The sequence below is a fragment of the Myripristis murdjan genome, chromosome 6 (genome assembly GCF_902150065.1).
Source record: "Myripristis murdjan chromosome 6, fMyrMur1.1, whole genome shotgun sequence".
Classification (NCBI taxonomy): domain Eukaryota; kingdom Metazoa; phylum Chordata; class Actinopteri; order Holocentriformes; family Holocentridae; genus Myripristis; species Myripristis murdjan.
The window spans coordinates 26119813-26135937 of record NC_043985.1 but is presented as its reverse complement, the minus strand read 5'-3'; the positions used below and the strand labels follow the sequence as shown (position 1 = coordinate 26135937).

General features: G+C 42.7%; 2 protein-coding genes across 2 annotated transcripts in view; one reads left to right on the top strand and one right to left on the bottom strand.

The window, feature by feature from the left end:
• Positions 1 to 8630, top strand: part of LOC115360155 (USP6 N-terminal-like protein) — a 30973-nt gene extending 22343 nt beyond the window's left edge. Inside the window, exons 9-14 of the mRNA XM_030052831.1 lie at positions 920 to 1040; positions 2601 to 2695; positions 2976 to 3041; positions 3281 to 3380; positions 4450 to 4602; positions 5053 to 8630. Coding sequence (XP_029908691.1) covers positions 920 to 1040; positions 2601 to 2695; positions 2976 to 3041; positions 3281 to 3380; positions 4450 to 4602; positions 5053 to 6518 — 2001 coding nt within the window. The 3' untranslated portion in view covers positions 6519 to 8630. The remainder of the gene's footprint in view (positions 1 to 919; positions 1041 to 2600; positions 2696 to 2975; positions 3042 to 3280; positions 3381 to 4449; positions 4603 to 5052) is intronic.
• A 19-nt stretch (positions 8631 to 8649) lies between these two features.
• uevld (UEV and lactate/malate dehyrogenase domains) lies at positions 8650 to 15519 on the bottom strand. Its single transcript, XM_030052835.1, has 12 exons — positions 15478 to 15519; positions 14534 to 14618; positions 14357 to 14422; positions 14034 to 14197; positions 13794 to 13935; positions 13614 to 13708; positions 13384 to 13489; positions 12262 to 12432; positions 12004 to 12168; positions 11560 to 11647; positions 10627 to 10750; positions 8650 to 9738 (listed from the first exon to the last, which is right to left on the bottom strand). The coding sequence occupies exons 1-12, from the start codon at positions 15517 to 15519 to the stop codon at positions 9574 to 9576; spliced, it is 1413 nt and encodes a 470-aa protein (XP_029908695.1). The 3' UTR covers positions 8650 to 9573.
• Between the last annotated feature and the right edge of the window lie 606 nt (positions 15520 to 16125).

Sequence of the window (16125 nt, the reverse complement as noted above, 5' to 3'; positions counted from 1 at the left end):
GTAAACCTGTATACACATCCACACAGGATAATATATTCCTAACATATCTCAACCTGTATTTATCATTTACTTTTTGAGGTCAGGTTACTGTTGCTATCTCGTGCCAGAGCAGAGCATGTCTGTCGAAAGTAGAGATTGGGAATTGAGAGGATGGAAATATTATCATTACAAGGTTGCCTCTTGACCTGTATAGACATACACACATACACACAAAATCTAGTCCTGTTTGTCTGATTTGGGATTGTCGTTGGTTCCTGTGTGGTAGAGGTGTTTGAGCCAGAGGAAACGGCCATGTGCTGTTCCCTTTTCCTTTTTCCCCTCCACTCACATACTGCTCACAAGAAACTGGGTCAGTAGGAGAGAGAGCGAGGGATAGGGGAAAACAGTGTTTGTCCTTCCCCATCTGTGATGGCAGAGAAGGAATGCAGAGAATGTCTAGTTTAACCTCACTGTAACCCTAATTAAATCTACTGTTTTGATACTTGTGAGTGTTCATTCTTAGTATCATTATAAATCAGACTTAATATGGACAAATAGCAAATGTTTGTGTTTGGTTTGTGTATACTGTGTACACCGGGGTGATATGCTCAATGTGGAGCCAGAATTTGCAGTGCTATAAGGTTTAGACAAAGTAGACCTTGCAGAGAAATTATGTTTAGCCGCAGTAAATTGTTTTACAACCTTAGAAAAATGGGAATCTATGATATCGTAGCAGCATGTAGGCCTTTAGCTCCCCAGCTTGCACAGCTTAACCTCATCAGACATCCACTGTCTGCCTTCAGATCACATCAGACATGCAGGTGTCCTCCTCCCCTCATCTCTGGCTGTGTTTGTGTGCTACATTAAGTGATGAATAATTCCCCCTCATTTGCCCATGCTGTTTTAATTGAACCTGTCTGCTCTCCTGCGTTTCCCCTAGGAGGTGAGCTACTGCCAGGGAATGAGTCAGATCGCTGCCGTCCTGCTCATGTACCTGAACGAGGAGGATGCCTTCTGGGCTCTGTCCCAGCTCCTCACCAACAGCAAACATGCTATGCACGGTGAGGCAGATATGTGTAATGTAATCTTTATTTATATAGCACTTTTCAAAACAAAGTTACAAAGCGCTTCACATACAATAAAAAAATAAAAGGGAGCAATGACCATAAAAGCAATGAGATGTAAAACAAAATGTTTGCTTATCATGGATAAAACTGAGGGAATAAATGGATAAAAGACTAGACAACAAGGATAAAATTGATAAAAGCAAAAGAGTACAGAATAGTCTTATGATGAAAGAAAATTTTAAGAAATAGTTTAAAAGACGAGACTGACTCTTCCAGCCATAGTTTGTCAGATCAGTTGTTCTGATGGCAAAAACTTGGTCACTTTTAAATGAGCAGATGGTGATGTGAGCTGAGTATTTTTAAGTTTTTAAGTTAAGTTTAAAAGACTAAAACACTTCATATTAAAAAAGATGATAAAATGGAAATGGTTTAAGAGGAATGGCAGTGTGGAAGAAGATGCCAGTATACTTTGGTTGACAAGCAAAACTTGATTACACTAAGGTCCCACTCACATCACTCACATTAGGTCCATTTGGCCCGTATCGTGCTAAAGCCAAAATTCCTCCCTCCCCAGTCCCGGCTGGCCTGCACTCACATTACCTAAAGCCCAAACCCGCCCAAACGCGATTGCCCCCGGCATGTACGTCATCACGTTGAAATACGATACAAGCATGGCCTGACGACATTATAAATCGATGTAGTTCAAATACATTCATCATGTCTTCCTTATAACTAAAAATACGTTTTTGTTCCTTTTAATCAGACATGGGATGTTTATTTACCTTGACAGTTTCGGAGGTAACTTCCTCCTTCTTCAGAAAGGTCCAACTGACAGCCGGAGTGGCACCTGTCAGACCCGGCAGACCAGACCTGACCGGATGCTGCGGCCGGTGCCGGCATGGTGCCGCTGCCGGTGCCGGCCTGCACCAGGTCTGCCGGATCTCCGCACACACAGACTGCTGTACTTTCATTATAAACTGACTTTTGTTATACATGGTTGCAGCAGCACAACGGACAATAACACAGACAACATGATTATTGATTGCGCAACGCGGCCATTCGCCGGTAATCGCACTGCACGCATTAAACAATTTTGCAGAGGCAGGAGGAAAGTTGCATGATTTACATCCATGCACTGCGTGCGTGACCATGCATGTGCTCATGTATGTGCCTGTGCCGTGCTGAAGCACACCCCCTCCAACCGTGCCAGAGCGGGGGAAGTATACTGTATTCAAGCACGGAACGGAGCGATCACACTGGTCAAATAATCCGGATTTTAGGGGCAAACGTGCTTGGGCACGGAACAGACTTGCCAGTGTGAGTGGGCCGTAAGACATGAGTCTAAAATTTCATTCAGTGAAACTAATTGTTTTTCTGTATGATGTTAACTTGAAAAAGATTTATTTGACCTTGTTCTTATGTTTTCTCATGTTGTTCTTGAGATCAAACTTTTAAATAGGGGCAACACTACTGAATTTATATATGCTGTTTTTTTTTCTCTACCTTCCCTACACAGTATTTATGGTATGCTGGTGTGTTATTTTGCTATACTAGGGTTCTTCATCCCAGGGTTTCCCAAGCTGCAGCGTTTCCAGGCCCACCATGAGCAGATCCTCTCCAAAATGCTGCCGAAGCTGAAGAAGCATCTGGTGAGTTAATATCTGTATGACTGATGCTGCTGTGTATGGGAGAAACATGAGTCTAATTGATTACTTAGAAAGCTATGGGTAATACTTATTTAATCAAGTCATTTCCATTAATCTGATTAATTTCTCTTGCAAAAAGACCACATGTTCAAAAAGTTACTGAAATTGAAGAGTCCACATGTCAGAACTACCTTGAATGTGGAGACTTAAAACTGAAAACAGATCATGAAGAGAGGCTTGAACTTCCCAGAGAGACCATTTCTCATTTAAACCTGCCCCTCAGGACAAGGAGCAGATGACAACGGGGATTTATACAACCAAATGGTTTCTGCAGTGCTTCATTGACAGAGTGAGTCTCCATTGTATTTGCATTTCCTCAGCTGCTTTCATAACATAAATTGCATGAATGTTTCTGGGCCTTTTCCTGTTCATCTGTAGTCTCACATGTGTTCCTGCATTTAAAGTATCAATACATCACGATGCACTTCCGCCCTTTCTTTTGATATCCGAAGAGAAAAAAACATCTGGGTTTGTTTTATTCTTTTTTAATCACATTGACCTTCTGCTGCTGTGTTCCTTGTATAACAGACCCCTTTCACCCTCACTCTGCGTTTATGGGACATCTACATTTTGGAGGGAGAGAAGATGCTGACTGCCATGGCTTACACAACCCTGAAATTACACAAGAGTGAGTATAAGGATGAGGCTGATGACATCATCCTTCATGCCGTGCCGTGCTGTGTGTCCCAAATGAGTCAGGGAAACCAGCTTTATGCCCAGATACAGCCATAGCTGCTGTTGCTATACCAGTGAGTATTACCGTGTGGATTACATCGCACACTGCCTCTCGGTTGGCTGCCTCCTGAGTGGAAGGCTTACATAATGCAAGTGGCCGGTTGCTGTGGAGAAGAATGGAATACTTACTTTTCATTGGATGTTCACTCAAGGAGTGCCTCACCAGATTGGTTGATTGTTCTTAAAACAAGTGACTTGTCTGCTTCCTTTTTGTTTGTGTGTTTTAAAATTTTTGGGGCATTTTTGTCTCTTATTAATAAAACAGAGAGAGGATGGGAGAGAGATGGGGTGGTGACATAAAACAAAGGTATATGCAGGATCCCAGGTTGTCACATTCACACAACATGTCTTAGATGACTGAGTGACCAGGACACCTGGGGCTGCTTCTTTAAATGGCAGACTGCATTTATATAGCGTTTTTCCAGTCTACTGGCCACTCAAAGCGCTTTACAGTGTGTGCTTCACATTCTCCCATTCATACACACATTCACACAATGATGGCAGAGACTGCCATACAAGGTGACAAGCTATTCCTCAGGACCAGTTAGGAGTCCAGTGTCTTGCTCAGCGATGCTTGACTTGCTGGGATCAAACCAGGACCCTTTGAATTACTAGATGACCACTGTACCTCCTGAGCCACACCGTCTTTAGATAGATATAACCTTAATTGTCCTGCTGGAAATTTGTTTTCACAGCCTGTGCATACACAGAAACATACAGATAATCTTACTGCAACATAAAGACAACCTCAGTTTATTTGGTACCATAACGTTAATCAAGTAGGTAAGGTTTTGGCCCTTTGTGTTACACCACCAATTGAAGCACTATATTTGACCAAACAATTTTTATTTTTTTGTCTTGACAAGTTACCTATCAACAATTCAACTTTTAACCTCCAATCCATTGACCTCTAACGTAATAGGATGTCTCTGTGCTCTTGTGTCTGTCTTATGTCAATTAAGAGCGTCTGCTGAAGCTTCAAATGGAGGACCTGAGGGAGTTTCTTCAGGAGCATCTGGCTACCTCTTTCATCCTGGCTGATGATGTGGTGGTGGAGCAGCTACAGGCTGCTATGGCTGAGCTTCGCAGTAAGAAGCTGGACATGCCTCCTCCAGGTGGGGACTGTTGAATTGAGTGATGCACATCATTTATGGTTGGAAAGCTCTGTTGCACCGACTAGTGGGTTAACAGTTAAAACCTCCTCAGCACTTCTTACCAAACCTAACATCATTGTTGGGCGTGGTCAGGAGGCTGGTGTGTTGTATTGCAGATGACCACACCCAGCAATGATGCAGCACTGTCAGGTGTGCAGAGTTACATCACTGCAGCCAAGTGAAATTGTTCACCACTAGATGCTATCAAAATCAGGATTTTCAGCTCAGGTTACATGCCTTTTTAATTTAAGAATGGTGTTTTTCCAAGCAGCATGTGGAAGGGAGGAAACTTCCTTTTGTGTACTCACTAATGAAAATTTGTTTCTCTTTACAATACATGTGGTTTTCAGTCCAAAAACTATATTTCTTTTTCCTTTGCTAGTAACATCCCCATTTCCCATTTCTTTTTAGCCAAGTCGGATGAGCTGCCAAAGAAACCTCTCGGTCAAGAGAGACCAGTTCTTCTACTGCCCCTGCAGCCTTACTCTCCTCTAGAGGCCAAAATAAATCTACAACCCCACAGCCAGACCCATGACGGGACCCACCAGTCAGACAGCATCACCCTAGATCAGACCCCTTCACCTTCAGACACCCAGGACTCCAGAAGCCTCTCTGGGCCACACACATCTTTGCCTTCCCCAGATCCAGTTGTAGTACATACAGAAGCACCACCGTCTCCGGATGGGCGCTGCAGAGTGCCTCCAATGCCACCAAAAGCGGAGGACAAGCCTCGTTCTGTGGCAGGGGTGGTCAGTAACGTGAAGGAGATGTTCCCAGACGTTAGCCAAGCTGAGAACAGGATAAAAGATGCAGCCCAGCCTGAAGACCCAGAGACGCAAGAGGAGCCTTTAGATTGGCCTCCACCCTACGAGCCACCTTCTGCGGATAGTATGCAGCCTGAGGAGGAGATTCCAAATCTTCCAGATCTACCCCCTCCGCCATTCTGCTACCCTGAGCAAAGCGACCAAACACCTCCGCCCTCCCTTGGGGATGATGGGAGTGGGCCAGAGACGCAGCAGTATTCTCTAGCCCCCTGCTCTGCTCCTTCACTGGGGTTAAAGTGCCCTACTCAGGTGAAGCTATCTCCAAAAGGCCGTCCAAAACCGCCCTCATCCCTTGACCTCAAGCCAAAAGAACCTCCTTCCTCGCTGCCCACTCTTGCTCGTGTTTACAATTCCTCTTGCTCTTCTTCCAGAGTTCCTCCCCCCAAGCCAACCAAGTTCCCAGTCTCTCTTTCTGTCCCAGTGCCTGCAGGGAACAGACGGCCCTCCAACACCTCCCAGTATGATAACCTCTCTGAGGCCGATGAGGACGACCGCTTCCTGGACAGGCTGCTGGATGTGGCAGCTACCCTTCCTCACAGCCCCGGTCTGGGCTCCACACCCGAGGAAGTTTCTGACATGTATGGTAGCCCTCCACCACCCGTCGTGGACAGGGACTATGACCCTGCACTGCACCCCCTCCCTCCACCCCCTGTATTTATCCCTCCAAGCCCTTCTTCTCTTCCTCCCTCACTTTGTGCTCTCCCCAGTTTGCCTCAGGAGCCAGAATATGAAGGAGAGGACAGCTGGGTGGAGGACTCCATCATCCCCCCTCCTCCACCTTGTTTTGCTGACAGACTGGTTCCCTTCCAATACAGCCCCCCCAATCACTCAGACACAAACAGAGCCACCTCATCCAGCTACTCTCAGCCTTTCTCTAGGGGCCCCAGGGACCACTCTGCCTTCCCAGCCCCACTGTTATACACTGGGTCTCCACCGGGACACTCCACACCCTCAGGACAGTCAGCAGTAGGGGTGCCCGTGGTCCGATCCAGCCCAGACTTTTATAGGATGCACCCAGGAGGACAGCAGCTGCCAAAATCTGTGACCTTTTGAAGTTTCCAGAAAATATAGCTAGGAAACACTCTGTTAGAATATCCAGCTTTTCTATTACACTTCATCACTGTACAGAGCCAGTTGAGAGAAGAGAGGCTTTCACCATGGCCAGTAGATACTCAGTCTGTCAAAGTTTTTTTTGTGTGAAAGGACTTTTTCCATTGACATGTACATATTTTTGTGACGCTTGCACGTTTTGTTTTTTTTTACTATGTGCAGTCAACTTTTGTAAGTGGTTAACTTAGAGTATTTAAAACTGCTGTCTCTGTTACTGTCCGCTGCACAAATAGCAAGTGTATTGCTTATCTACTACATTTTGTTTTCAAGGTAACAGATTCATACCTTCATACGATGAAGTGAGGCAGTCTAATACCAGCCGAGCATTTCACCATTGCTTCATCTCGAACATCTGTTTCTTTCCTCTGTTACAACAAAATGTCTTAACCTGATCGTAGCACACTGAGGGTGGTCACTCTAACTCAAGGGTTTTTGAGGTTGTCTAATAAGCTAGTTCTTGCTAAAGCACCCAAAGCCCATGCATTTATACCAATACTGCATTTATGGTTAACTGTGAGCAGGCTCACACCTCTTAACACAACAGTATGTGGAACCATCACGGGTAACTGTTTATGCAACACAGTTTCTTTACTGTATCTTGAAGCTAATACTTGATAACATAGGACCACTGCTAGAAAATGGGATCTGTATGCTTGAAGCCAAAGCAGTTTGCATAAAGATTTTTTTAATGAGTTTGTTAGAATCACCAGCAGGGAAACTTTTATCTCTCTTTGATGAAGTCATGGTGCAATAAGTCACTGGTGGAAATACTGCAGCTTGTCTGGTAGACATGGAGCGCAGTCCAGTCATTTGTGCTCCAAGCAAGCAGCAGTGGGTACTTTGCAGGAACTCTGCTGCTTCTGCTGTTTTTTAAATTCTTTTAATACCCTTTGAATTTCCAAGCAGTGATATTGGTATTATATCCACTGTTTTGACATTTTTGTGATTTCACAGCAATAATGTACTGTATATATTTCATAAGGATCTATGTACATGCTTGTATAAAGGGCTGAGCAAGGTGGAAATGCAAGGCTAATAGGAGAACTTGAGTGCAAAAATCCCAGCAGGTCCATTACACTTTGTCAGAAACGTGAAATGTTGCTCCATCTAGTGGTCAAAACTGGCACATGCTAACAGTATTTACAGTGTTGCTTTAACTCTAAAGTGGAGGTGGAAGTCGGTCTTTGCTAAAGTTCTCAAGAGCATTTTAGCGCTCATGTCCAGTGATCAAATATTTGTGTCAGAACAGGCTCTGAACATGACCCTGATGCAAGGCTGCCTGTTCTTATATTGTGCACATTTTCAGTGCCAGTTCTACACCTACACTGCTGGAGTTAGCCACTTAGAAAATAAGACAACTGGCATGTGACACTGTGCTTACAGGGCTTTGCTTTAACAAGCCTGTGTACTGTTGCAGGCAGGGGAGAGAAGTGAATGAATCAAACTAAATTGGATCCATATGTACAGCCACATATCTAGGAAGCCATGATTGCAGTGAAGTTTTTGTTGGTCTGTTACGAAAGTTCAAAAGAGAAATGGAAATGGTTGAGCCATAGTGTACATACAAATACAAGGACCTGTAGTCAGAAATGTGTGTATGTGATGCTGTTACATTCATTCATATAGTACAAAATATAGTGTGTATAAACATTTTGTGTATAAACAGTTTTGTTGTTTTTGCACTCACTCGAACCGTTACCAAGAGGTTTTGCCATTCTGTTGCTTTTCTAATGGAGCTGAAGGCCACTGCCGGGGACAGAAAAACAAACTAAAGTTTCCATTTTGGTAGTGATGGTAATGTTAGTTGTATTGTGGTTTGCTCATTAACTTTGGTCTCACTGCTGCATAGAATTAATTTCTATCCAGATAAGAGTCTTGTGACCGATTCACACATCAGTGCTCCTGTTATACTAACTGTCATGCATGCGCTGTCTGCTGTGGAGATCTGTGTGGCTGGGGTTCAGACCAAAGCTTATAAGAATGTATGCAACTATTTACTTGAGTTTTATACATATAAAAAAAAGATAAACCTCTAAACTGTCTTATTATTTCATCTCCACATAGAGAAAACAAATGTAGTCTTCTGTTTATTGCACACCCACAAAATTGTATAGAAGTACACACAGCACATCACTTCATTTCTAGAAGTGCGTTTCACAGAACAAAGTAAACAAAAATGATAGCCAAGGCATTTTAAATAGGAAGGCACTCAATAAGCTCTGTCATACAGGAGATAACATGGAAATAACATTAATGCATTAGTGTAAGGCCATTATGTGAGCTGCACAAGGTTAGTCGGACAACACAGCACGCCTTGCCACCAATACCCTGCCTGGACCGTATAAAATATACATGCTTCATATTTCATTTCACTTCATTGCACTCTGGTTTTAGTCAGAGGTATTGGTTAAAGACCTAGCAGTGAAAAAGTGCATTAACATTGATTGTGTGATCACATACACAAAACATTCTTTGGCAAAATAAGAATTTGGAGTAAATATAAACTGTGATAAATACATTTTGATTTCTTACTGACAAAAATAAGCATGTGTTAGCATTTAAAGAACTGCTGGCATCGATATTATTCTAAGGTTTCTGCATATTTCAGGGGTTTCAGAAATTACCGGTAACATTGCTTATTGCTTTTATTCCTGTAACATGTAACCAAATTGGAGATTTTCATAATGTAAAATAACTATTTTCTCACAGGTATGAGGAGTTTGATGAAGTACCAAAATGCCACCACATGGTTATAACCACTGCATGGCTATTGCTTAACATTTTACCCACAGTGAATGCAGAAAATCAGGTGACCATGGAGGAACAAATCTGAAAGGCTCCATTATAGATATGAGATAGCTCTTTTATCCGTCACCGTTTTTAGAGGTAATTAAGTGAAACTACTTTCAACTTCAGCTCAGGCAGTCCATCTGCTGAAGAACCAAGGCCTTTTCCAGAGTCATCAATTCAGCCGTACTCGCCGCAGCTGGCGGCAGGATCATATCCTCAGCTGAGCGATGAGGTTAAACAGGGAGGTGACGCTGTCCCTCACTTTGGCGTCTTCCTCTGTTCCTAAAGATGCTCCGGCCAGTCGTGTGGACCCGTTTTTTCCCAGGATGCACGGCAGGCTGAGGAACACTTCTGCACCGATGCCACCCCAGCCCTGAAGCACACAAACACACACACACACACACACACACACACACACACACACACACAGATGAATGTTTCTGTGCATTGTATGTCATTTTTTTAAGAAGCACCTTGTAATCTCTTTTGGTCCTTTGATTTTGCCTTTCATGCTGTCATTTTGTTAAAGGTGCTATTTAAATTAACTTTACTTGCTACACAAAAGAAGCAAATTACATAGGATTCCCACTAGGGCTGGGCAATGCATCGACCAAATTGATCAATTCAAGTTTTAAAGATGTTTTAATAGCCACTGCTCTGTCAAATAAACCCTAATTTACCTTAATTAAAAAACACTAATTATGCACAAAACACCAATTATGACCACAAAGATTCCCATCAGTTAGCAGTTTCACTTTTAGATTTCACTTTTTGACAATATTGCTCAGCCCTGATTCCCACTGTCAAATGTAAAATTCCCTGATTTTCCATGACTGAATGGAAATTATGCAAACAGAAGAGAATCCCATGTTTGGTTGAATAATCAGTTACTGAGTATTTAATTTGGGTCTGACAAAATTTCATGATATTCCATGACTTATCCCAGGAATTCAATTCCCTGATGTTTCCTGTCACTGTAGTACAGGTAAACACAGAGGCTGCTGGGCCCATATTCAAATGTGATGGTCTCTTTTTTTGCCTCAAGTTTATATTTTGATGGGAAATAATGTTCACAAAAATCTACTTTACACTGCCGATGACAGAAACACAAACTTCTGCTCCTTGTTCCAGCACCTCTGTGGCGACCGACTGCATGGAAATATGGAAATAAGTGAGGAAAACTACGACATGCAGCTGCTCGACAGCTGTGAGGCTCCCAGCAGGAGTTTTTACTGAGCTAATGAGACTGGGCTTGTTGTACCTGAGCCAGGGTGGAGACCGAGTGGGTCTTCTTCCTGTCTGTCAGGATACTGTGGGTGATGTCGGCGATGGACAGACCCACGGACCACGACCGCTGGCCTCGACTCTTCATCATCTCAAAGGCTCTGAAATGCACAGAAAAATTCACATCGGTGTGCCATTTTCAGTGTCACAAACAGGCTCATATGCACCATCAGACAACTGTGCTGAAGGATGATTTCTGGTGCACCTTTTAGCATGTACCAAGGTTATTATTGACAAAAAACAATAAATAACAAAAAGTAGAATTGAAAGAATATTTTTGTTAACTGGAATTTAAAAAAAGGGCTTCACAAAAAATGATAACTCAAAACTATTGTGTTTTTACAAAACAAATTTTCATCTGTCAGTTTCTTTGGTTGTTCATGTCTTTGTAAATACTTTTTTTTTTTTTAAATGATAAGGTGCTTTGCTGAGTTTTTCTTATGCAATACCTTTTGACTTTTTTGACCCTTACCCCTGACATACACCCAATGTTACAAAAAAAGATTAAAACTGACACTGCAACTAATAAACACTAAACTAAAACTAAGAATTGTCATAAAATAAAAACTAAATGAAACTAGAAAAACCCGCTTTACAAAGTAACTATAACTGAGCTGAAAACAACAAAAAAAGTCAAAATTAAATATAAATAAAAATGAAGGAAAGTAGACATATGGCCCATATTTTACTACATTGATAAACAGATGTGTAATGTTTTTATCAGTTTCGTTTCTGTGGGCATATAAATGGTCTAATCACGTTGAACATCTGAAATGAACACCAACAGCTTCTCAAAGGTGTCCATACAATTTTATATTCCACTGAGTTATCTATAAATGTTTGATAATAGGAGATAAGGCAACCCTAATCCTTCAGTGGAGTATTACTTGAAATCAATACCTGTCCTCACCTGTCTAACAGTGGCTTGGTGGAGCCGGAGCCGGGAGCGATCTCTGGTTGCAGGCCGGAGTTCACCCCGGCGTTGCTCATCACAGGGACTGAAACACAAAGGCAAACAGGAGCACGAGAGCACGAGAGCATGACTCATGACGTTTATAAATGCTCCCTGAAATGGAAGGAACATGTAAGGAGAGAAATGCGGTGGTACAGGTTATACCGGTGCAATTACAAAACAAACAATCAAAAAAAGGCAAGTAAACACTGTGCAAGAGTAAAAAACGAAGAAAAGGAAGATAATGAGAGAGACATAGATCACACAGATCATATATGTCTATATGCTTACATAGACTGACATGCTGAGATGGGACAGACATGACGGACAGACCCTGCCTGTCACGGCTAATCCAAACACACGGCATTCATCTCACTATGTCGGCACCTCTCTCTGGCTTACCTTTATTGTCTGAAAGTTCGCCTATGACCCAGGCCTGCTTGTGAGTGTTCAGGTTAATGTCCAGAATGTGACAAAGTCGCTCCGAGTCCAGGTTGCACCCTGCTCCGATCACCCGAGTCGGGGGCAGGCCGCTCTGCCTCCAGGCCACATGGGTCATAATGTCCACTGGAATGAAAAGAGACATGGGACAGACATGATGGTACACAAAGATCTTTTTTTTTTTTTTTTTCCTACAGAGGCAGTGTGTTTGTCACCGACCTGGCTGTGAGGCAATGAGCATCACCGCGCTGGGGCTGAGCCGTGCCAGGCCTGGGATGATGCCCCGGTACAGGTCCACGTTGGTCTGCACCACGCTCACGTACGACTGCTCGTTGCTCCACGCATTCGCTGTCACCACAATCACCGTGGAGCCTGCAGAGGCAGACAAATCTGCCAGAGGGGAGACAACAGCGTCAGGGATGTTCACAGGTCTTACACATGGTCAGAAGTTATACTCAAGCAACCCCATAGAAACGAGAGGCAAAACACAGGCTGAGAGCATTTACCCTGGTTACTCAATGAGCAGCGCTTAGTGTGCTTTGTTCTTGTATTTTTTTTTAAGTTAGTAAACACTTTTTTTTTTTTGCATGTGTTGTAATTATTTATTTTTTATTTTATTTTATTTTATTTTTTTTGCACAATAAAAGCAAAACATCAGAACAAGAATGAGATAACAATAGATTGTGCAGGTGAGATACAGAAAACCCATAGGGGCTTATAGGAGAATCCCACCTCAAATCATATTAATTAAATCACATCCATTACGGGGTACATATATTGTAGGGTCTCCATAGGTAGCAGAAACTGGACCAAAGAAAACTGACCATTTGCGGTGAATGGTTAGCGAAAAGGAGCAATCTTACTTTACTTTGTGCACTTTATTTTGTAAATTCTATCTTTTTTCTTCAATTAAAGGAATCAAATTGGACTTTGCACTTTCATATTTTTCAGAATTGCCTGAAAAAGATCACATGTAACCATGTACTCCTCTAAATAAAGTATTTCAGTAACTTTTACTGAGGGCATTTGAGTAGGATCTTTTAGTTCTCTTTCCACCAGTACCAAAAAAAAAACAGTGCCATCATGTGACCCTAATGTATTTGAAAAAAAAAAAAAAAAAAAAAGTCAAGGTCAGCAGCAGAAGTGCACTCCTTGCTCGTGATTCAGTGGATGCGTGCATGCGGTCATGGTGGCTTGAACATGGATCTCCAAGCTTCAGGACAGCCTCCCTAGTCAACATGGCATCCTGCTGCTCTTATAAATATCTATAAATATCTCTTGATCAATCAGTCCAGATGCACTGCAATATCACTGGGTGTCAGTGTGCTAAAAAGGACACACCTTTGGATACTTCCACCTTTGGCAGATTGAAGATCTCCAGATCTGTGCTGCCGCCTTTGGTGGAGCTCTCAGCAACGTCAATGAAAACAAGTTTATCCACTTTGCCCTACACAGGAATCACAGGAGAAGGAAACTATGATCAGCATTTTAAAATGAGAAATGGTTATTTTATTTCATGGTTTTTAAGTATTAGTTGAAACACCTGACTAATAATGTAAACGGTGATTTACCTTGGCCAAAATACTCATCACTGATGCCATTCCCAAGTCTCCTCCCCCAATAACTGAGACTTTGGTGACTGGTTGATCATGATGTCTGACCCCACCTGCAAAAGGATATTACATAGCAACAGTAAGGAATAATGACATTATTGTTCGTCAGCGCCATAACTGTACATCACATTGACGCACCATCATTGATCTGGAGATTGGAGACAAAGGCCAGCAGTGCGTGAGGGTCTTTGCTGTCCCCTGTGGTCTTGGAGCCCAGCGGAGGCTCCTCCTCAAACTTGGAGGTCATCTCAGCCAGAAGACCCACCACGGATGACTTTGGCTGTGAAAAAGCAACAACATGTGCGACAAAACAGGTGAGAACAGCATTAAACAGCTCCGACAGGACTAAATCTGACTTGTCCTAATCTAACACCGTACATAATCCCAGTTGTGCAGCCCTGGCAGGTAAACCCGCCCCTGGGCATCGACGTGCCTGCCCTCTCTGATGACCATGTTGGGGGTGGGTCTCAGCAGGCAGATGGGAGGCGTGAAGGGGAAGGAGTCCAGGAGCCACAGCTGGATGGGAAGGTTATAGGTGCGGCCTTAGAGATAAGAGAGGCTGCTGTCAGCGCATAATGATGCCAATCAAACACACACACACACACACACAGTGTCGCCTGTTACTGGATGATGCAGCCCTTCCAACCAGTCTCAATCGTCACATCTCTCATATCAAAGGATGTTGTTTCGGTCAATCTTACCTTCATACTTGACGGGAAGGTTGCCGATCAGTTTCAGGAGATCTTTCTGGGTGCTGTCGCTGTACGCTGAAATGCGCAACAGGCACAACATCATCAGGACAAAAGGAGATGGACAGACACACAGGAGGAGAACTAGAAATAAAAACGCAGACCTGCTCCTCGGGGGGGGAGACTTACTGTAAGTGCCGGTCACTGGTTTCATCCCAGGGTGGATGCGGTTGATCTTCTGCAGCTCCTCGATGGCAACATCACGAAACTTGTACTGATAAACAGAGGACAGAGACTCAGCTGTGATCGCTGAGACGGGTCCAATAACATCCATGCCCTCCATCTGGTTAAAGATTTTGCAGAGCGATCATGCTGCTTCTTACTCTGCAGCACTCAACCTGGTGTGCAGATAGGCCTGTGTTTTAAAGAGCTGCTCTGTGCATTTTGAAGCTGAACAATTAATCGAAATATCGTGGAAATCGCAATATCCAAATCGCAGGAGCTATAGTTTTTTTTTTGTTTTTTTTTAATCAAAGTAAAATATGTGACAAATCATTGTAAATAAAAAAATGGCCTAAAAACTGTCTGCAATTGTTTAGATATACTTGCTTAGGGAGAAGGGGAAAAAACACACTATCATTAATCGAATAGCTTTTCCACTGAAAATAAATATTATCATGCCAAGAAATCATACTAAAATCGAGATAAGTACCGCAATCGCAATACAGGTAAACACAGTCTTATTTATTTATTCATTCCATATAGGTAGTACCTTGCCAAGTCGCTATTCACTGGTTTTCCACGAGAATTAATTTGAGTAGACGATATGTAAGTATTAATTGGAAAGCTCAAAATTAACACAAAGCCTAAGCAACAATGTGCGGCTGCTGCATCTGTTGAATGAAGTTTTTCTATGGCGAATCATGATGTGGAGATAATAAATGAATCTGATGTGAGTTTGTTAAAGAGGTAAAGCTGAGCACAGTGTCTGAGCAGAGCTGGTCCAGCCGGTCGGGGAGGATGACAGGAAACATGGACTAGCCTGCTGTGCTAACCGGTTTTATTTATTTATCGCCGGCACTTCACAGCTTCTGTAGTTTCCAAAACTCTCTCTTCTTCGTCCGATAACAAACCTTTGAGAGGATCCGCTGTATCTTTTCCGAGCTGAGGTCCATTTGTTGTACTGCGGCGAATCACTGCTGTAATTTCTAGCTCCGTACTCTTCATGAAAAGCCACACAAACTTCCGCAAACTCCGGAGCAAGGTGGCGCAGAGAAGTGACCGGTCCATCCCACCGGGGAACAGCAGGTACGGCAAGTCGAAGGGGACAAAACCGCGCAATTACGGTAAAAGCATAATCAATAGTATCTCTGTTGGTTGTATTAGGTGTTGTGTGACTCATTAACTAGCTGTCCAATCACTCATAGCTATTATATGGGAATACTATTATATGGGAATACTATGTTTTCTTCAGTCACAACATTTTCGACAAAAATGTAGGCTAATTTGTGCGTAATCAATTTGTCATGCATGTTTAATGCGTCACAAGACTGTCATACTCAGAGCAAAACACACTGATGTAAAAAAAAAAAAATAGACCATGCATGGAAATAAAAGCCATCAGTCAGTGATTTCTGTCAAAAGTCTTTTTAAAGAGGAAAACCACAGCACAACAAGCGGCGATGTCTTCTCCATATTAAATTACTTTACAATCAAAACTCAAGGGTTGGCATTTAAAAAATATACAATAAAGCAATGGTATCTGCTCAAAAATAGCATGT